General features: G+C 41.9%; 1 protein-coding gene across 2 annotated transcripts; it reads left to right on the top strand.

Moving 5' to 3' along the window:
• The first annotated feature begins 281 nt into the window (after positions 1 to 281).
• Positions 282 to 20,584, top strand: vhll (von Hippel-Lindau tumor suppressor like). 2 transcript variants are annotated; one of them, XR_010019164.1, is made up of 4 exons: positions 282 to 822; positions 14,468 to 14,602; positions 18,295 to 19,861; positions 20,327 to 20,584. XR_010019164.1 is itself a non-coding variant. In XM_063057776.1 (3 exons), exons 1-3 carry the CDS (start codon positions 645 to 647, stop codon positions 18,456 to 18,458), a joined length of 477 nt encoding a protein of 158 aa, XP_062913846.1. In that variant the 5' UTR covers positions 282 to 644; the 3' UTR covers positions 18,459 to 19,881. The 2 variants fall into 2 exon arrangements, 1 of the variants encoding a protein (XP_062913846.1); XM_063057776.1 differs by lacking the exon at positions 20,327 to 20,584 and having other exon boundaries at positions 18,295 to 19,881.
• The last annotated feature ends 1,853 nt before the right edge of the window (positions 20,585 to 22,437 follow it).

Below are 22,437 nucleotides of genomic sequence, written 5' to 3'. Positions count from 1 at the left end.
GTAGAGGAACGCTGTCTCATTCGGCCATATCCATTTATGGTTGAATGATAGTTGAACTTGATTTGATTTATAGATTTATTGGGTATGCCCACAAGAAATTGAATTTCATGGTTGTATGTGGTGGCATATATGTACTTTGATAATAAATTTACTTTGAACTTTGTAAAAATCTTTCACGTCATCTAATATCGCATCAATCATTACTTTGCTTACAACGATTTAGAAATATATTATATCAGTGTTTTACTTCCTGTTTCACAGTCTCATCTCGGCGAGGGGAATTGCCTTCCTGCTAGCTGACACTCCTCACAGCACCACGCAGAGGGCGGTGCATTTGAGAGGGTGCGAGAGGGGGAATTCGTCACAAACAATCCAGCAGAAAGTTTCTGGGAATGGTCTCCGAGGAAAATGCTGAAAGCAGGTTGCAAAATTTTCATCCAAACTCAAGTTATTTGTCTTACACCCTTACTTGACCCGCATTCTTCACGCCCGGGCTCTGCCCGACTATTCCCAGCCTCAGCCCACTCCCAGCTCCCTGCCAGGACCATCTCCTTCGAACTTGCCGCTTCCTGTTTTTGATTTGCAATTGATAGAAAACCAGGTGAAAGCGATCAATAGCGACTACGATCGGATTTGTGACTGTCATGAACGAGCAGCCGCCGTGCACGCTTAGATCCTTGCATTCCGACGAAGGCAGTTTTGTGAAATTTGTTAATCTGACCCAGCGCACTGCAAGACCTTGGTGGATCGATTTTAAGGGACTTCCTCAAAATTATGACGACATTGCCCCGGGAGGCATTTTGCATATGCGCACCTATCGCAGTAAGTAGAAACAAAATATATATTTAAAACAGTAGATCTTTGTGCGAATCACATGTCGGTGCTCCTGTGAGGCCGACAGACCTGTAGACTCAACTTCTTCCGTATCTGAAGCCTCTTGCATGCTGCAGTACATTCCTTCAAGGAGCACTGAGGTCGACTGCATATTTGTGGACAATACCAGTGGATATAAAGGTGTTTATTTGAAATTTTGATTTGTGAAAAGACCGATTTTATCCATAATAGAACAAGAAAATGGAGGAAACGGTCAGGAGACCAATCTGTGGAGATATGTTTCTGGTCTGAGACCCTTTACCAGAACTGAGAAAGAGAGAAACAAGTTTTCAGTAGCAGACAAGGTGGGAGATGGAGGGCAGGACACAGGGGAACATTTCTGAGAGTGGAGACTAACCAAGTTAATGTGACATTAGATAAGAATCAGATCAATTTTTGCCTTTTTAAAAAAAAATGCTATTAATCACAAGGCCGAAGGACATTCCCAACAGGATAGACTTGATATCATTGAAAGGGGAAATAAAATGAACCTTTGACTGACAGAAATGGCCAGTTCTGATGCAGGAAAAAAAAAGGAAAGAGTGAGTTATCTGAAGTTGAAGAAGAGCAGAAGGATGCAAGTTGCTCACATGGAAGGAGAGATGCTGTTCTTCCAGTTTGTGTTAGGCATCGTGTAGGTGACAGTAGAGAGGCTTGAGCAGGTGTGGGATGTAGGAATAATGTATCGGCAACAGGAACTTCAGCAACTGTGGACTGAATGCAGGTGCTCCACAAAGCAGAGGAATGGAGGGTCCTTGGTAAACAAGGCTCTCTGAAGATGGCAAAGTTCAAGTAAATTTATTATCAAAGTACACAAAGTTTTTCTGTCATTCATTCTTTGGGCATTTTCATATGTTTCATGGGTGTCTGCAAAGAGGAAGAATTTCAGGTTGTATACTGTATACAATCTTTAATATTAAATGGAACCACTGAACCGTATATGTCACCATGTCCTACCCTGAGATTCACTTTCAGGCCAGACAGATAAGGCAAATGGGATACCTGCCTTAATTATCTAGGGCCTAGAATATAAGGCTCAAGGACAGCTTCCACTCTGTGGTTGAGAATCAGAATGAAGTTCACTATCACTGGCATATGTCATGATATTTGTTTTTTGCAGCAGTACATTGATTTAAAAAACTATAAATTACAATAAGAAATATATATCATTACATTAGTATCTGGAACTGTTTGGATGACGTTGACTGGAATGTCTGCCATGACTGGAATATCTTCACAGATGGAGACACATGCTTCATCCGGAAGTACGTCAACGATGTTGTCCCCCAGAAGTCGTTCAGGGTCTTCTTGAACCAGAAACCCTGGATCAATAGTTCTGTGTGAGCAGCACTTACCACGCGACAGAGAGCTTACGTTGCCGACAATCAGCAGGAACTCAAGAAAAGCAGCTATGACCTGCGCAAAGCTATCAAGGCTGTGAAACAACAATACAGATACAAGTTGGAGTCAAGATTCACAACGAATAGCACACGTGACTTGTGGCGAGGGCTGCATACCATCGCAGACTTCAGAGCCAAACGTTGTGGTGCTGCCAACAACGTGGCCTCTGTCCCAAATGAACTCAATCACTTTTATGCTCGGTTCGATGTCTCTAACTCTGAGCCTCCGAGGAAAGCCACCGCTACAAACTGCAACCTGGTCATCTCTGAGGCTGAGGTAGGCAAAGGTTTCCAATGAGTGGACAGTCGCAAGGCTGCAGGACCGGACGGCATCCCAGGGCGAGTACTCATGATGTGTGCAGCACATCTGGCAGGTGTGTTTACTGACATTTTTAATCTCCCCCTCTCACAGTGTAGAGTGCCTTCCTGCTTCAAATTATCCACCATTAACCCTGTACCAAAAAAGACCAGGGTAACATGCCTGAACGACTGACGTCCTGTCACACTCATCTCAATAATAAGCAAATGCATTGAGAGGCTGGTCAAGGATTACATCTGTAGCTTGCTACCATCCAAACTGAACCGCCTAGAACTGGCCTACTGACAACCAATTGACAGATGACGCTATAGCCACTGCTCTACGTACTGTCCTTACACATCTGGAGAAGAAGGATGCTTATGTGAGAAAGCTGTTCTTGGACTACAGTTCAGCATTCAACAATATAGTTCCATCCAGGCTTGACAAGAAGCTCAGAGACCTCAACCTTGACCCTGCCTTGTGCTCCCTCACCTCCAACCCTCTGACTCTCAACACAGGAGCCCCTCAGGGCTGCGTACTGAGTCCCCTCCTTTACTCCCTGTATACCCATGACTATGTTGCCATCCACAGCTCCAATCTAGTAATTAAATTTGCCGACGACACTACATTGATTGGCCTTATCTCAAACAATAACGAGGTGGCCTACAGGGAAGAAGTCATCTCTCTGACACAGTGGTGTCAAGAAAACAACCTCTCCCTCAATGTCGCAAAAACAAAGGAGCTGGTTGTGGATTACAGGAGGAATGGAGATCGGCTAACCCCTAGTGATATCAATGGATCTGGGGTTGAGAGGATAAACAGCTTCAAGTTCCTCAGCATCCACATCACCGAGGACCTCACATGGTCTGTACACACCAGCTATGTGATGAAAAATGCACAACAGCACCTCTTTCACTTCAGACGGTTGAGGAAGTTTGGTATGAGCCCCCAAATCCTGAGAACTTTCTACAGGGACACAATTGAGAGCATCCTGATGGGCTGCATCACTGCCTGGTATGGGAACTGTATCTCGCTTAATCGCAGGACTCTGCAGAGAGTGGTGTGGACCGCCCAGTGCATCTGTAGATGTGAACTTCCCACTATTCAGGACATGTACAAAAACAGGTGTGTAAAAAGGGCCCGTAAGATCATTGGGGACCCGAGTCACTTCAACCACAATCTATTCCAACTGCTACCATCTGGGAAACAGCACCGCAGCATAAAAGCCAGGACCAACAGGCCCCAGGACAGCTTCTTCCACCAGGCCATCAGACTGATTCACTCATGCTGATTTGAGTGTATTCTATGTTACATTGACTGTTCTATTTATTATAAACTATTATAAATTACTATGATTGCACATTTAGATGGAGATGTAACATAAAGATTTTTACTCATGTATATGAAGGATGTAAGAAATAAAGTCAATTCAATTCAAGTAGTGCAAAAACTAGTGAGATTATGTACATCAGTTTATTGTCCATTCAGAAATCTAAAGTTCGAGGCAAAGAAGCTGTTCTTAATACACTGAATGTGGGTCTCAGGCTCCTCTACCTCCTTGCTAATGGTGGCAATGAGAAGAGAGTGTGTTCTGGATGATGGGGGTACTTAATGATGGATGCCTCCTTTTTGAGACATCGTCTTTTAAAGGTATACTGGATGCTGAAGAAGTTAGTGCCCGTGATGGAGCTGACTGAGTTCACAGCTTTCTGCAGCTTTTTCCGAACCCGTACATTTGTCCCTCCTCCCAATTCCCGACGGTGATGCAATCAGTTAGAATGCTCTCCACAATACATCTGTAGAAACTTGCGAGAGTCTTTGGTGATGCACCAAGTTTCCTCAAACTCCTAACAAAATATAGCCACTGTCATGCCTGTCTTTGTAACTGCAGCAATATGTTGGGCCCAGGATAGATTTTCAGAGATGTTGACGCCAAGGAATGTGAAACTGCTCACCCTTTCCACCACTGATACTTCGATGTGTTCCCTCAACCTACCCTTCCTGAAGTCCACAATCAATTCCTTGGCCTTACTGACAAGGTTTTAAAACCAATGATTGCCCCTCTAGTCTTCTATCATAATAAGATGATCTCTTGATCTAACAATCTATCTCACTCTGATTGCCTGTCTGCGCCTGACTTTCTCTGGAACTATTACACTGTGTTCTGCATTTATTTCTTTTCCCTTGGACTACCTCAATGTACTGTTGTTTTGAAATAATCTGTAGAGATGTCATAATAACTTGAGTTTTTAATTGTACCTCAGTACATGTGACAACAATAAACCAATTACTAATTACCAATAAGAGCAGGGAGGTTAAGGAATATCTTTATAAGCCATTGGTTGGGTCACTGCACGAATATGCGTACAGTGTTGGCCACCTCACTACAAGGGGGAGAGGATGCAGTGGAGATTCACTAGGTTATTGTTTGGTTGGAGCATATCAGAATCAGATTTATTATTGCTGGCTTAGATTATGTGAAATATGTTGTTTTGTGGCAGCAGACATAACATTGCTACAAATTGCAAAAATAAATTTAATTAGTGCAAATAAAAGGAATAACGAGGTAGAGCTCATGGATTCATGGACCATTCAGAAACCTGAGGGTCACTTACAGTCAGAGACTGCCTAGGCTGGGTTTGTTTTCCTTAGAGCAGAGGAGGTTGATGGAGGATTTGATTGAAGTATATATAGCTATGTGAGTCATAGACAGGGTGGATAGTTGGAAACATTTCCCCAGAACAGAAGTGTCAAAACTTTAGTACGTAAGTTAAGTCTAACAGTTGGGAAGAGGTTTAGGAGGGTGCTGGGGAAGAACTCTTTACAAAGAAGATGGTTAAAATGTGGAACAAACTGCCTTGATGGATGGTGGGACCAGGTATCCTCCCAACATTTAGGAACTAACTAGATGAGCACTTGAATTCCCAAGCTGTTGAAGGCTACAAGTCAATTGCTGAAGGCCAATTACTGATAAATGGGACTATTCTAGATGAGAACTTGGTCATGATCGTGGTGGACCGACAGGCCTGTTTCTCTGTGTCTGCTATTCTGTGGCTCCAGAATCAAATGAAAGCACTGACATTCAACTTGAATCAAATGGAGATGATCAAAAATAGCGGCTGGGTTTTATGTGTATGGCTAGCGCAGCCTATCTGACTAAGAGAATTACAATTGTCTGACTCAACATATTGGCCTTTGCTGTGTTGTACTTACAGAGATTATGTGCAAGCACATCTAAGGTGGTCTTGCAAGTTCCAAAGGTATCAGCACTGCCTACTTTCTGCTAGTACATTGTCACCAGAAATAGTGCTGAAATGAAAGTGCCATATAACGAATCTCATGTTTGTATATGCTGATATACGTACTTTGATAATAAATTTACTTTAAACTTTGAAATAAAGTCAATGCCTCTTGAATTGAAAATTAATCTTTTAAAGCACAATGATTTCATCTTAATGCTGTTAAGTGCTGGAAAGTGCATGTATATATTGACGTTGCCATAACAACAATGACTTACTCAGCAAGACCAAGGAGCTGATTATTGATTTCAAGAGGAGGAAACTAGAAGTCTATGAACCAATCCTCATTGGAGGAACAGAGGTGCAGAGGATCAGCAACTTGAAGTTCCTCGATGCTATCATATCAGAGGACCTGTCCTGGGCCCAGCACATAAGTGCAATTACGAAGAAAGCACAGCAGTGCCTTTATTTCTTTAGGAATTTGTGGAGATTTGGCTTAACATCTAAAACTTAGAAGTTTCTCAATAACCATATAACAATTACAGTACGGAAACAGGCCATCTCAGCCCTTCTAGTCCATGCCAAACACTTACTCTCACCTAGTCCCACCGACCTGCACTCAGCCCATAACCCTCCATTCCTTTCCTGTCCATATACCTATCCAATTTTTTTTTTTAATGACAAAATCGAACCTGCCTCTACCACTTCTACTGGAAGCTCATTCCACACAGCTACCACTCTCTGAGTAAAGAAGTTCCCCCTCATGTTACCCCTAAACTTTTGCCCTTTGACTCTCAACTCATGTCCTCTTGTTTGAATCCCCCCCCCCCACTCTCAATGGTAAAAGCCTATCTACGTCAACTCTATCTATCCCCCTCATAATTTTAAATACCTCAATCAAGTCCCCCTCAACCTTCTACGCTCCAAAGAATAACGACCTAATTTGTTCAACCTTTCTCTGTAACTTAGGTGCTGAAACCCAGGTAACATTCTAGTAAATCTTCTCTGTACTTTCTCTATTTTGTTGACATCTTTCCTATAATTCGGTGACCAGAACTGTACACAATACTCCAAATTTGGCCTTACCAATGCCTTGTACAATATCAACATTACATCCCAACTCCTATACTCAATGCTCTGATTAATAAAGGCCAGCATACCAAAAGCTTTCTTCACCACCCTATCCACATGAGATTCCACCTTCAGGGAACTATGCACCATTATTCCTAGATCACTCTGTTCCACCGCATTCCTCAATGCCCTACCATTTACCAAGTATGTCCTATTTTGATTCGTCCTACCAAAATGTAGCATCTCACACTTATCACCATTAAACTCCATCTGCCATCTTTTAGCCTACACTTCTAACTGGCCTAAATCTCTCTGCAAGCTTTGAAGACCTACTTCATTATCCACAACGCCACCTATCTTAGTATCATCTGCATACTTACTAATCCAATTTATCACCCCCTCATCCAGATCATTAATGTATATGACAAACAACATTGGACCCAGTACAGAACCCTGAGGCACACCACTAGTCACCGGCCTCCAATCTGACAAACAGTTATCCACCACTACTCTCTGGCATCTCCCATCCAGCCACTGTTGAATCAATTTTACTACTTCAATATTAATACTTAACGATTGAACCTTCCTAACTAGCCTTCCATGTGGAACCTTGTCAAAGGCCTTACTGAAGTCCATATAGACAACATCCACCGCTTTACCCTCATCAGTTTTCCTAGTAACCTCTTCAAAAAATTCAATAAGATTTGTCAAACATGACCTTCCACGCACAAATCCATGTTGACTGTTCCTAATCAGACCCTGTCTATCCAGATAATTAAATATACCATCTCTAAGAATACTTTCCATTAATTTACCCACCACTGACGCCAAACTTACAGGCCGATAATTGCTAGGTTTACTCTTAGAACCCTTTTTAAACAATGGAAGCACATGAGCAATACGCCAATCCTCCGGCACCATCCTTGTTTCTAATGACATTTGAAATATTTCTGTCAGAGCCCCTGCTATTTCTATACTAACTTCCCTCAAGGTCCTAGGGAACATCCTGTCAGGACCCAGAGACTTATCCACTTTTATATTCCTTAAAAGCTCCAGTACTTCCTCTTCTTTAATCATCTTAGTTTCCATAACTACCCTACTTGTTTCCCTTGCCTTACACAATTTAATATCCTTCTCCTTAGTGAATACCGAAGAAAGAAATTGTTCAGAATCTCCCCCATCTCTTTTGGTTCCACACATAGCTGTCCACTCTGATTCTCTAAAGGACCTATTTTATCCCTCACTATCCTTTTGCTATTAATATAACTGTAGAAACCCTCTGGATATATTTTCATCTTACTTGCCAAAGCAACCTCATCTTCTTTTAGCTTTTCTAATTTCTTTCTTAAGATTCTTTTTACATTCTTTATATTCCTCGAGCACCTGATTTACTCCAAGCTGCCTATATTTATTGTAGATCTCCCTCTTTTTCCGAACCAAGTTTCCAATATCCCTTGAAAACTATGGCTCTCTCAAACTCTTAACCTTTCCTTTCAACCTAACAGGAACATAAAGATTCTGTACCCTCAAAATTTCACCTTTAAATGACATCCATTTCTCTATTACATCCTTCCCATAAAACAAATTGTCCCAATCCACTCCTTCTAAATCCTTTCGCATCTCCTCAAAGTTAGCCTTTCTCCAATCAAAAATCTCAACCCTGGGTCCAGTCCTATCCTTCTCCATAATTATATTGAAACAAAGGGCTTTGTGATCACTGGACCTGAAGTGCTCCCCAACACATACCTCCATCACCTGACCTATCTCATTCCCTAACAGGAGATCCAACACTGCCCCTTCTCTGGTTGGTACCTCTATGTATTGCTGCAAAAAACTATCCTGCACACATTTTACAAACTCCAAACCATCCAGCCCTTTTACAGAATGGGCTTCCCAGTCTGTGTGTGGAAAATTAAAATCTCCCACAATCACAGCCTTGTGCTTGCTACTAATATCTGCTATCTCCTTACAAATTTGCTCCTCCAATTCTCGCTCCCCATTAGGTGGTCTATAATACACCCCTATAAGTGTTACTACACCTTTCCCATTCCTCAATTCTACCCAAATATCCTCCCTAGACGAGTCCTCTAATCTATCCTGCCAAAACACCACTGTAATATTTTCTCTGACAAGCAATGCAACACCTCCCCCTCTTGCCCCTCTGATTTTATCACACCTGAAGCAACAAAATCCAGAAATATTTAGTTGCCAATCACCCCCCTCCTGCAACCATGTTTCACTAATAGCTACAACATCATATTTCCAGGTATCAATCCATGCTCTAAGCGCATCCACCTTTCTTACAATGCTCCTAGCATTAAAATAGATGCATTTAAGAAACTCTCCACCTCTTACTCTCTGTTTATCCCTAATGGTGCAAACGACTTTATTATCTTTTTCTTCCTTCTCCCCTACATCTTTGGTCTGAGCGCTCCCCTTCTCTGTCATCTGCCTATCCTCCCTCACATACTGTCTACTAGCTTTCTCTATTTGTGAACTGACCTCCTCTCTCCTAGTCTCTTCAATTTGATTCCCATCCCCCAACCTTTCTAGTTTAAAGCCTCCCCAGTAGCCTTTGCAAATCTCCCTGCCAGGATATTGGTCCCCCTAGGATTCAAGTGCAACCTGTCCTTTCTATACAGGTCAAACCTGCCTGAAAAGAGGTCCCAATGATCCAGAAACTTGAATCCCTGCCCCCTGCTCCAATCCCTCAGCCACGCATTTATCCTCCACCTCATTCCATTCCTACTCTCACTGCCGCATGGCACAAGCAGCAATCCCAAGATTACTACCTTTGCGGTCCTTTTTCTCAACTCCCTTCCTAACTATAACAGATGAATATCTGTTACCTGTCAAGTAGGGTGCCGTGCACAATCCTGATTTGATGGAGACAGATGTGAGACCACGGAGGAACATCTGGTGAAACTTCTGAAATGCCTTCTTTGCTGCCGCTGCTACTGTGTGATCCAGAATCTCCGGAGGAGAAGGCCCCGAGACCTCGGCTTTGCTTTTTGCTTGGCGGCCAGGGCGGGCTCGAAGCACTTGGCAGAGATGGTGCTCGGTGTTGAGGGCTGGTCAGAGGCTCGAAGTTTTCGGACAGACTCAGAGTCCGCTGCAGTCGGGTGCTGCATTGGCAAGTTTGCCACTCTGGAGGTTCATTACAGGGAGAGTTTTCCTTCCTTCTACCGTCTGCGTGAATGATGGTCTATCGGGACTCTGAGACATTTTTTTTACCGCGCCCATGGTCTGCTCTTTATCAAATTACGGTATTGCTTTGCACTGTTGTAACTATATGTTATAATTATGTGGTTTCTGTCAGTTTTAGTCTTGGTCTGTCCTGTGTTTCTGTGATATCATACTGGAGGAACATTGTATCATTTCTTAATGCATGCATTTCTAAATAACAATAAACGAGGACTAAGTGTCCTCATAATCTAATCTAATCTAACTCCCTATATTCTCTTTTCAGGACCTCTTCTCTTTTCCTACCTATGTCATTGGTACCTATATGTACCATAACCTCTGGCTCCTCACCCTCCCACTTCAGGATATCTTGGACACGATCAGAAACATCCCGGACCCTGGCACCAGGGAGGCAAACTACCACCCAGGTCTACTGACTGCATCCACAGAATCGCCTATCTGACCCCCTAACTATCCAGCCCCCTATTACTACTGCCCTCCTCTTCCCTTCCCTACCCTTCTGAGCTAAGGGCCAGACTCTGTGCCAGAGGCACGGCCACTGTTGCTTCCCCCAGGTACGCTGTCCCCCCCCCCAACAGTACTCAAACAGGAGTACGTATTGTCAAGGGGCACAGCCGCCAGGGTACTCTGTAGTACCTGACTCTTCCCCTTCCCCTTCCCCCTCCTAACCATGACCCACTTATCTGCCTCTAGTGGCCCCGGTGTGACCACCTGCCTGTCTCTCTATCAACTCCTCACTCTCCCTGACCAGATGAAGGTCATCGAGCTGCAGCTCCAGTTCCCTAACACAGTCCCTTAGGAGCGTAGTGGAGAGTATATTGACTGGCTGGTCACAGTAAGTAGTGGACGTGGCCCAGTCCATCACGGGTAAAGCCCTCCCCACCAATGAGCACATCTTCTTGAAGCACTGAAGCAGGGAAAAAGCGTCCGTCATCTGGGACCACCACCACCCAGCACATGCTCTCTTCTCACCGCTGCCATCAGGAGGAAGGTACAGGAGCCTCAAGACTCACACTAGCAGGTTCAGGTACAGTTACTATCCCTCAAACATCAGAATCTTGAACCAAAGTGGATAACTTCACTTAACTTCATGTGCCCCATCGTTGAACTGTTTCCACAACCAATGGACTAACTTCCAAGGACTCTTTATGTCATGTTCTCGATATTTATTGCTTTTTTTTTTGCATTTGCATAGTTTGATGTCTTCTACACTCTTGTTGAATGCCCAAGTTGGGCAGTCTTTCTTTCATTCTGTTATGGTTATTAAGTTATCATTCTATAGTTATATAGAGTATGCCCGCAAGAAAATGAATCTCAGGGTTGTATATGGTGACATGCATGTACTTAGATGATAACTTTACTTTGAACATTGAACTTTTGTGAAGTTGATAGTGATGCCTGCAAGAAAGACTTATTGACAGTATGAGTTCCACACGTGAAAAATTATCTTGCTAGTCATGTGCATTATGCAATGGTAGTGGAGAATGTTATTTCATTGTTAATGTTAGAAATTGACTTTTAAAGGCCGATGGAATACAATGCAGAATAAGGTGAAATGTTGTCATGAACAAGATCAAATTTCTACCCGGATAAAATGGCAATGCACAGCTTCCAGGCTTTGGTTATCATTCAATTCTGGTGTCATTAGGAGGTCAAAGGAGGTGTAAGATGCTCCTTCCCTCTGCTAGCCTGCAGACCACCCTTGGACAAGGTGTAGCACTTGCTTAGCCCCATGATCAGTATCACATGAAGCCATGGGAGCAGGTGGTTGATGTTCGTATAAGCAGCTGGTGCATATCACAACATAGAACATAGAATAGTACAGCACATTACAGGCCCTTCAGCCCACAATGTTGTGCCGACCCTCAAACCCTGCCTCCCATCTAACCCCCCACCATAAATTCCTCCATACACCTGTCTAGTAGTCTCTTAAACTTCACTAGTGTATCTGCCTCCACCACTGACTCAGGCAGTGCATCCCGCGCACCAACCACTCTCTGAGTAAAAAAACCTTCCTCTAATATCCCCCTTGAACTTCACACCCCTTACCTTAAAGCCATGTACTCTTGTATTGAGCAGTGGTGCCCTGGGGAAGAGGCACTGGCTATCCACTCTATCTATTCCTCTCAATATCTTGTACACCTCTATCATGACTCCTCTCATCCTCCTTCTCTCCAAAGAGTAAAGCCCTAGCTCCCTTAATCTCTGATCATAATGCATACTCTCCAAACCAGGCAGCATCCTGGGAAATCTCCTCTGTACCCTTTCCAATGCTTCCACATCCTTCCTATAGTGAGGCAACCAGAACTGGACACAGTACTCCAAGTGTGGCCTAACCAGAACTTTATAGAGCTGCATCATTACATTGCGACTCTTAAACTCTATCCCTCGTCTTATGAAAGCTGACACCCCATAAGCTTTCTTAACTACCCTATCTACCTGTGAGGCAACTTTCAGGGATCTGTGGCCAAGTACCCCCAGAACCCTCTGCTTCTCCACACCACCAAGTATCCTGCCATTTGCTTTGTACTCTGCCTTGGAGTTTGTCCTTCCAAAGTGTACCACCTCACACTTCTCTGGGTTGAACTCCAACTACCACTTCTCAGCCCACTTCTGCATCCTACCAATGTCTCTCTGCAATCATCAACAATCCTCTACACTATCCACAACATCACCAACCTTTGTGTTGTCTGCAAACTTGCCAATCCACCCTTCTACCTCCACATCCAGGTCATTAATAAAAATCACAAAAAGTAGAGGTCCCAGAACAGATCCTTGTGGGACACCACTAGTCACAACCCTCCAATCTTAATGTACTCCCTCCACCATGACCCTCTGCCTTCTGCAAGTCCTGGTTATTGTGACCATTGACACCAGGCAGACAGTCTCTGAAGAGTATTAATAATGACTTGGGTTACCCATCTTGTAAAGACATTCCCCAGAAGAAGGCAATGGTCAATCAACTCTGTAGAATTTGTCAAGAACAAGCATGGTCATACACCATGATTGTCCACGTCATACGACATGGCACATATGATGATCATGAATGTCATTGGATGTCCTTCCAAAGCACAATATATCTAGTTTGTCATTTTTCCTACATTGAATTCAGTTTATCTGTTTCAAACTGATAATCAAAACCTGCTAATTTAAGATCTGATTCAGAAAGTAATGTGACAAGACTGTGATCAAAGCTCAGATGTTGATTGGAGAACCATGCAAAGCATTGCCTTGCACTGATCTGATATAGATGAGTTTTTGTCCTCTAAACTTTTCATTTTTATAAAGATTGCTGTTGGATGAAAGAGCAATTTACCTTCAGTGGCCACTTTATTCAGTACACTTGCTCTTTACTGCAAATATCTGATCAGCCAATCATGTCACAACAACTCAATGCATAAAAGCACGCAGACATGGTGAAGAGGTTCAGTTGTTGTTCAGACCAAACATCAGAATGGGGAAGAAATGTGATCTAAGTGACTTTGGCCATGGATCAATGGTAGGCGACAGATGGTGTTTGAGTATTTCAGAAATGCTGATCCCCTGAGGTTTTCATGCACAACGAACTCTAGAGCAGGGGTTCCCAACTTTTTTTTAATGCCAGGGACCAATCCCATTAAGCAAGTGTTCTGTGGACCCCGGGTTGGGGAGCCCTGCTCTGGAGCTTACAGAGAGTTCTGCACAAAACAAAACAATCCAGTGAGCATCAGTTCTGTGAACAAAAATGCCTCATTAATAAGAGAGATCAGAGCAGAGTGACCAGACTGGTTCAAGCTGACAGGAAGGCGACAGTAACTCAAATAACCACACGTTGCAACAGTGGTGTGCGGAAGAGCATTTGTGAATGCACGACATGTTGAGCCTTGAAGTGGATGGGCCACAGAAGACCACACTGGGTTTCACTTCCGTACCTAATAAAGTGGCCATTAAGTGGACTTGAGCGCCAGCAGTTGTCCATGTCAGTGATTTTGCTTTTGATGCCTATTTCCTACAGGGAGTAGTTCAACAAGGGATTAATACAAACATGCAGCTGAATTTTTTTTAAATAAGCACGTGCAGGAAGTTTTTTTCAGAAGCAGATTTACTCTTTTCAAACCAAAATAGAAAAGTTCTGATGAAAGGTCTTTGAATTTAACTCTGTTTCACGTCCCATCCTGGTGAGTATTTTCAACACTTTCTGTTTTTATTTCACAAACATGTAGCTGTTGGCCTATAACAAATTACACAGCACCAGGAGCCTCAGACAACACTGTAGTGTCACTAATGGAACAAATTGATTGTGCACTTGTAGCCAGTATCCATGAAGTAACAGTGGGTATTATGTGAATTGTTGGTAGCTGTCAACACATTCCATTATCTGACGCTTGATTCTTTTATTTCAGCTCATCCTTGGGTTTTTCGAGATGCAAACACTGGGGATAAATTGCTTATAAAGAAAGATGAAATTTATTTTCCAACATCTGCACTATATGATGGAAACAAACCCGTTTATCTTCCTGTTTACATCACACTTCCAGGCAAGTATAACGTGTGGCTTTCAACTGCACTAAACTCGCAAACACAAAACATAATGTCTCTAGCATCAGATCTGTAATTAGATCTTATTCCTCTCACTCAACTACAAAGGCTTCTGAATTTTCAGGATGTCTTGCTTCTTAGCTAAACATCAATATTTCAGTGAATTTGTAAAAACGACTTTCTCAGGCCATTAGCAGTCTTGAGGGAATGTCATTAATTAACTTTTTTTCTCAAAGATTGTTTTAAAATATTTGTCCATATAGGAACAAATATCTCATTGCTGGTGATCACCCTGACTGAACCTTACAGACAGTAGTATCACAGACTATAATCGGTTATCTGGTCTTATCCTAACGCTAGTCTGGGGATTGAAGATGACTTCAATGCTTTGATCAGGGAAGGGACAAACGGATAGAATCTGAACCTAGTTACTGTTGAATAGCATACACACATTTTATTCAGTAAATCTGTTTGTTAACCAGCTAATCGTGTGGCAACAACTTAATGCATAGAAGCATGCCGACATGCTGAAGACCAAACATCAAAATGAGGAAGAAATGTGGTCTAAGTGAGTTTGACCATGGACTGATTGTTGGTGCTAGACGGAGTGGCTTGATTAACCCAGAAACTGCTGATCTCCTGAGATTTTCACACTCAACAGTCTCCAGTGTTTACAGAAATGGTGAAAAGAAACAGAAGAACTTCCAGATCTGTGAGCAAAGACGCCTCGTTAATGAGAGAGGTCAGAGGAGAATGGCCAGACCTTTTCGATCTGCCAGTGGTGTGCAGAAGAGTAACTCTGAATGTAAAACATGTTGAACGTTAAAGTGAATGTGCTAAAGTGGCAGAAGGCCACAAACGTGCAGTTGATGGCCACGTTATTAGGTACAGGAGGTACCTAATAAAGAAGCTCACTGAGTTTATATGAGTATTCTATCATTAAAAATCCCCATGCTGGAAAATAGCCAAGTCAAGTCGTCACTTTTATTGTCATTTCAACCATAACTGCTGGTACAGAACATAGTAAAAATGAGACAATGTTTTCCAGGACCATGATGCTACATGAAACAATACAAAAACTACACTGAACTACGTAAAAGAAAACACAAGAACTACACTAGACTACAGACCTATCCAGGACTGCATAAAGTGCACAAAACAGTGCAGGCATTACAATAAATAATAATAAATAATAAACAAGACAGTAGGCACAGTAGAGGGTATAGTAGGTTGGTGTCAAGCCAGGCTCTGGGTATTGAGGAGTCTGATGGCTTAGGGGAAGAAACTGTTACATAGTCTGGTTGTGAGAGCCCAAATGCTTTGGTGCCTTTTGCCAGATGGCAGGAGGGAGAAGAGTTTATATGAGGGGTGCATGGGGTCCTGCATAATGCTGTTTGCTTTGCGGATGCAGCGTGTGGTGTAAATGTCTGTAATGGCGGGAGGAGAGACCCCAATGATCTTCTCAGCTGACCTCACTATCCGCTGCAGGGTCTTGCGATCCGAGATGGTGCAATTTCCGAACCAGGCAGTGATGCAGCTGCTCAGGATGCTCTCAATACAACCTCTGTAGAATGTGGTGAGGATGGGGGGTGGGAGATGGACTTTCCTCAGCCTTCGCAGAAAGTAGAGATGCTGCTGTGCTTTCTTTGCTATGGAGCTGGTGTTGAGGGACCGGGTGAGATTCTCCACCAGGTGAACACCAAGAAATTTGGTGCTCTTAATGATCTCTACGGAGGAGTTGTCGATGTTCAGAGGAGAGTGGTCACTCCGTGTCCTCCTGAAGTCAACAACCATCTCTTTTGTTTACATTCAGAGACAGGTTGTTGGCTCTGCACCAGTCCGTTAGCCGCTGCACCTCCTCTCTGTATGTTGACTCATGGTTCTTGCCAAAGAGACCCACCACGGTCGTGACATCGGCGAACTTGGTGATGTGGTTCGAGCTGTGTGTTGCGGCACAGTAGTGGGTCAGCAGAGTGAATAGCAGTGGACTGAGCACACAGCCCTGGGGGCCCCCGTGCTCAGCGTGATGGTGTTGGAGATGCTGCTTCCAATCCGTAGATTCAAATTCGTTGACTCAGAACAAAAATAATTTTAAACTAGTTTATTCTAGCTTCACAGTCTGGACCAAGATTGCTCACTACCAGTGAAAAAGCATTGCCAATCCCAAATCTATCAGCACTAAACATGGATATCCAGCCAATATCTCAGGGGATTTTTACTATTAAACTTTTGGATTACAGCACCATTCGGGTAGTATAAGGGCAACATTCGAGTCACTGACAGGAGCCATTATGTCTGCACTCTTTTGAATCTGTGTTTTATATTCCACGCTTTTTGCTCTTATTTCTGTTGCTGTATGCACAATTTTTTTTTGCATGTTGGGGGTGGGTTGATGTTTTTCTTTGAACGGGTTCCATGGTTTTATTTCTTTCGTGGCTGGCTGTGGGGAAGATGAATCTCAGGGTTGTATACTACATACATACTGAGTATCTTTGAATTTTTGAATGTGTAATGAAGTATTTCCAACAAGTGTAGTTTATAATATGCTCAATGATATTATTTGTTTTCTTTGACTCAGATGTATTAATTAGGGATAAAATTTCTATGAAATTAACAAATAAATAATAAAGGTATCTGTTAGTCTTGCGAGACCATGGATCTGCGCCTGGAAAGTCTTCACTCTCCAGGGTGCAGGCCTGGGCAAGGTTGTATGGAAGACCAGCAGTTGCCCATGCTGCAAGTCTCCCCTCTCCACTACACCAATGTTGTCCAAGGGAAGGACATTAGGACCCATACAGCTTGGCACCAGTGTCGTTGCAGAGCAATGTATGATTAAGTGCCTTGCTCAAGGACACAACATGTTCCCTCGCTGGGGCTCAAACTCACGACCTTCAGGTAGTTAGTCCAATGCCTTAACCACTTGGCCACGTGCTCATACATGAAGTTAACAAATTACATGATATATGCCGGTGATATTAAATCTGGTTCTGAGATGGTCCCAAATGTAGTTCTGGGGAAGATTGGCAGGAATGTAACAGAAATGGTACAAATTGCAGGATGTGCAAAAATCCAGTGAAAAGAAAATTTCTTGTCATACAACCTGCCTATTTATTTGGAAAGAATCCTGCTCAGCAGTAGAATCTAGTCACCAACTAATAATGACCAGAGACATTGTAACTTCAGCACAATTTGTTCTGTAATTAGAGTAGAGAAAAATAATTAGAATATACCTATTCTGCAAAATGATAATTTTGGAAATAATTCAGAAAATGTATAGTTTAGGTGGTTGATGGCTGGGTTGAGCTGTTCTCCAACCTTGGCAATTTACTTACAAGCGTTCTGTCACTGTACAAGGAGACTTCATTGTATGGTGACAAAACATTTGGAAGTAAATTGCCAAGATTGGATAGCAACTCAACCCAATAATAATTATCTTGATAAGTCCTAATTTAATATAAATTGTGATTTGAATCTAGACCAAAAACATTGTTATATTTTGTCTCTTTAAAACACTTTCTGTAAATGTCCACTATTTTCACTGTTTAGCTCATCTGTCGGTTCAAGTTAATATTGTTGTTGGACACATGTTTTTAATTTGCTATACATGAAGTTATACTGAAGTTAGTTGCCAAAACATTGCAAATCTGTTCCTTTCATAACCTGTGTGAACAATGAACTTTTTTCTTTACAGTGTATTCACTGAAGGATTGGTGTTTGCAATTTATTCGCAAACACGTGAAGTCGGAGGACTACACAAAGTTGAAAATACCGTGTGTATTGCAAACTGATCTCCAAAATCCTCCATGTCTAGAAAAGGAGATTGAAAACCTGAGTACTCGTTACAGAAACAGCTAACAATTTAAAAATTGCTACTGTGCTGTTTCCATTTCCACCTTGTTTTACATTGTTAAAGTATAACTTAACTTTTCCCATTTCACTTATTTCTATGTTTTTACCAGCTTGAAGAATGGTTTAGTGGGACATGTAAATGAAAATTTTTCAATCTTCAGTTACAAAATTAGGGATTTATTGGTGGAGCAGATGCTAATTTTAATCTGCCACTATAAACTAGATAGATCTTATGTATTTCTAATGAGGGTAAAAATAGCTTGTTTATAAAACAGGCTATTTGTCTTTCAATTAAGATTAAATAAAATTTCCCTGTCCATAAGTAATGGTTGGAACTGGAATGGAATAACAATGAAAACTCTCATGCTCTGCTTCATAGTCGATAAATTATTAAAGTGCAATTTAAAAATCAATACACTGTCCATTGGCTCAAATTATTCTAATCTTTCAAGTGAAAAGTTAAGAGTTATTTTCCTCTCTTTGTTCTCTCTACTGGGAGTAATAAAATGCATCCAAAGTATATGAGGCGAAGTCATTAGAGTATCCGGACTACTGTTGAAGAACGGCAGCTTGAAAAGCTTAAGGCCCAAAGAACAAATGGGCGTCCACGTGAATAGTGCAGTTTGACTAATGGTGTCACATTGGTTATCTGTTCTTGGGCTGATCTGGCAGTCATGTGCAGAAGCCCCATTGTTAATTTCTTTGCACTCCTCTGAAAAGGAGACTATTTTGATTCGGGCCGATGAAAGTGAAGTGAGAGGCTCAGAAATATATTTCTGCAGCTACATTGCCTGTCCTTGCACTGACCTAGATATCTCGGAAATTGCAGGTGTTGAAGTGAGCATATATAGGACCAACAGAACATGTGCTGCCCCATTTTCCTTTAAGTACAACTTAAAAAAAAATAATTTCCTGGAATCAAAGAGGAAAACTATATTGAGATACTTTGGGGGATATATATATTTTACTCCTATAATAATACTTGATCTTTATCTCACAAGGTACTGAATGTGTAAAGCAATTGTTTTATTGCTTCTTTTTGATTTACTTCTTCAGTCTGTCTAGGTACCATATCCGATGCAGACTTTGGTGACCATGGTTTTCCATAGAGATCTATCCTCCGTTGTTTGGATGTCTTCCATTTCCTCGATGTGTAGCCACCTGGCTATGCTTTTGATGTACATAAGCCGAGGTCTTCCTCTAGGTGCTTCATCAGAATCAGTTGCTGAATGTAAATTTGATTGTCTTTGTTACATTTGCCTTTTTTGTTATTACAGAAAATTTATACTACCCAGTTTTTGAAACTGCCAAAAACTTAAAGAAAAAACAGAAAATGCAAGATACATTCAGCATCTCAGGCTGCTGTAGTGGAAAGAAAATACAAGTTAATGCTTCAGATCTGGGAGAAGGTTAGTTTTACATTGCATGGGGCGGGGGGGGGGGCGTGTAGGCTATGTGACTAATGGATAAATGAATGTGGTTAGAGGGAACATTTTAGGTCAAGTATCTTCTGTTTAGACTGGGAAAACGAGAAAACAAGTTAGACTTAAGAGGCTAAGTGAATGAGGGAAGGGTAGTAATCTGCAGATGCTGGAAATCCAAAGCAACACGCACAAAGTGCTGGAGAAACTCAGCAGGCCAGGCACCATCTATGGAAAAGAGCAAACTGTTGAGGTTTTGGGCTGAGACCCTTCATCAGGACTCGGGTAATGTCTAATCAGGTGAGATCAGGGTTGTCATAATGAGAACAATGACAGAGAGGGAAGAGGGACAGAGGAAGTGTGGATCAGGGAGAATAAACCAAATGACACCCAAGATCTGTGAAATGCAGTTGAGCCCTGTACATGTTATTAATTCTGTTTCTTTTCCTTCAGATGCTGCCTGACCAGTTGAGCATTTTCGGCTGTTTCTGTTTTTATATCAGATCTCTAGTTTTTGCAGTTTTTAAAAATTTAAATTTATTATTGAAAGTGCTACTTTGGGTGTTGTTCAATCTTGGACAATGTTTCTTGGGAGTCAGTAAAAAAATTCATCATTCAACGAGCTTAATGTAAACTTGATTTATTATGTTCTCTGCATGAGCAGGTGTATTGGCGTGTGAAACAGCATTGGAACCGGGCATACTAGCACCTTATACATGAATGTTAAATACATTTTTAGATTTTTACCTATCTACATTCTTCATGTGATCACTTTTATCTGGGTTTTATGCATACTTGCCACAGAGTCAAATTATAGTATAAAATTACCATTCTCTCCCACCCAACCCATCTACAGTAATACATACTTAATGTAGCCATATGCGCAATACAAGCTTTAAACAAAATGACTGAGGAGTTGTTAGGACACAGGACCAAAAGTCTTGTGGAGAGATAGATTTTAAGATGCTTTTAAAGGTAGAGGGACTGAGAAATTTGAGGAGGGAGTCCCAGAAATGGATTAGTGCAAAGCTCAGTAGATTCTGACTTGATTACCAAGGTAGTAATGAGCATAGTCATAGTCATATTTTATTACTCCCGGGGGAAATTGGTTTTCATTACAGTTGCTCCATAAATAATAAATAGTAATAGAACCATAAATCGTTAAATAGTAATATGTAAATTATGCCAGTAAATTATGAAATAAGTCCAGGACCAGCCCAGCCTATTGGCTCAGGATGTCTGACCCTCCAAGGGAGGAGTTGTAAAGTTTGATGGCCACAGGCAGGAATGACTTCCTATGACGCTCTGTGCTGCATCTCGGTGGAATGAGTCTCTAGCTGAATGTACTCCTGTGCCCAACCAGTACATTATGTAGTGGATGGGAGACATTGACCAAGATGGCATGCAACTTGGACAGCAGCCTCTTTTCAGACACCACCGAGAGAGTTAGCAAACTAATTATGAAATTTGAAGCACATCAACCCAGCATAAAAAAAAACAATTACAAACTTGAATGCATCTGGGGCTAGATTTGATTACATAATGGTTCTGGTGTTTAACAGTCAGTAGGTATGAGAACTGCACACGTGCTGTCAAACATGGATGCCCCAGACCTACCTGGGGGGAATACTGAATCTTTCTGTCCATTATACTGCAGGCCACCAACAGTATGGAGGATGTTTAGAAATGTAAATTGTCTACGTGGCTTGTCTAGTAGTCAAACCTGTGTGGAAGGTGCCTGGTGTATTGAAATAACATCAGGAACAACCCTCCTTGTCTAGAATCGGCTGCTGAATATCTGTGAATATTGCAGTGTGTTGCAAAAAAAGTAAACTTCAGAGTGTTGAAGTGGGATTCACTGTATTTATGGTGTTTTACTCAAATTTTATCACCACTGATTTATTATTTGATCTACTCCATTCTCGGGAGAAGGGATTTAACCTGAAACTGTCGTCGTCGATTAACTGGACTCTGAAAACTCACACTCGTTCCTCAAACACACTTTATTTACTTGTGCACAAGCGGAACAGCATGGCCCCTGTCACCACACTGTTTTATTTATTTAATTATTGAGATGCAGTGTGGATTAGGCTCTTCTGGTTTAGGAGCCACACCACCCAACAATCCCACAATTTAATCCAAGCTTAATTCACAGGCCGAATTCACCCACCAACCCATATGTCTTTGGACTGTGGGAAGAATCTGGAGGAAACCCATATAGTCATAGGGAGAACGTATACTCTCCTTACAGGCAATGGTAGGAATTGAACCCATCTCACCTGTACAGTAAAGCATTACACTACACGACCATGCTTCTGAACAGAGGAATACCATTTTTACACAGAATTAACAGGCAGTTACGGATAATTGCCGATTGGTAACCTTATGTATGTTCAAATTCCTTATTTGGAAGATAAATCCCCATTCACAATACAGGTATTAAAAGTCAATAGAAACTACGAGCTAACAACCAATCATACTTTAAAGTTAGTAAATTGTCCCTTAATTGGTGCGTGTGCCTTGTGTTCTCCAATTACATCCTCATCTTGTCTCGGCATACCAAA

This window comes from Mobula hypostoma, chromosome 9 (assembly GCF_963921235.1).
Source record: "Mobula hypostoma chromosome 9, sMobHyp1.1, whole genome shotgun sequence".
In the NCBI taxonomy this organism is placed as follows: Eukaryota; Metazoa; Chordata; class Chondrichthyes; order Myliobatiformes; family Myliobatidae; genus Mobula; species Mobula hypostoma.
This window is presented reverse-complemented; position numbering and strand designations above follow the sequence as displayed.

Coding starts and splice junctions, on each gene's coding strand:
- vhll (XM_063057776.1), top strand. CDS start 645: ATGAACGAGCAGCCGCCGTGCACGCTTAGATCCTTGCATTCCGACGAA. Junction 823..14,467: donor GCATATGCGCACCTATCGCA/GTAAGTAGAAAC, acceptor CTTTTATTTCAG/CTCATCCTTGGGTTTTTCGA. Junction 14,603..18,294: donor TGTTTACATCACACTTCCAG/GCAAGTATAACG, acceptor TTTTCTTTACAG/TGTATTCACTGAAGGATTGG.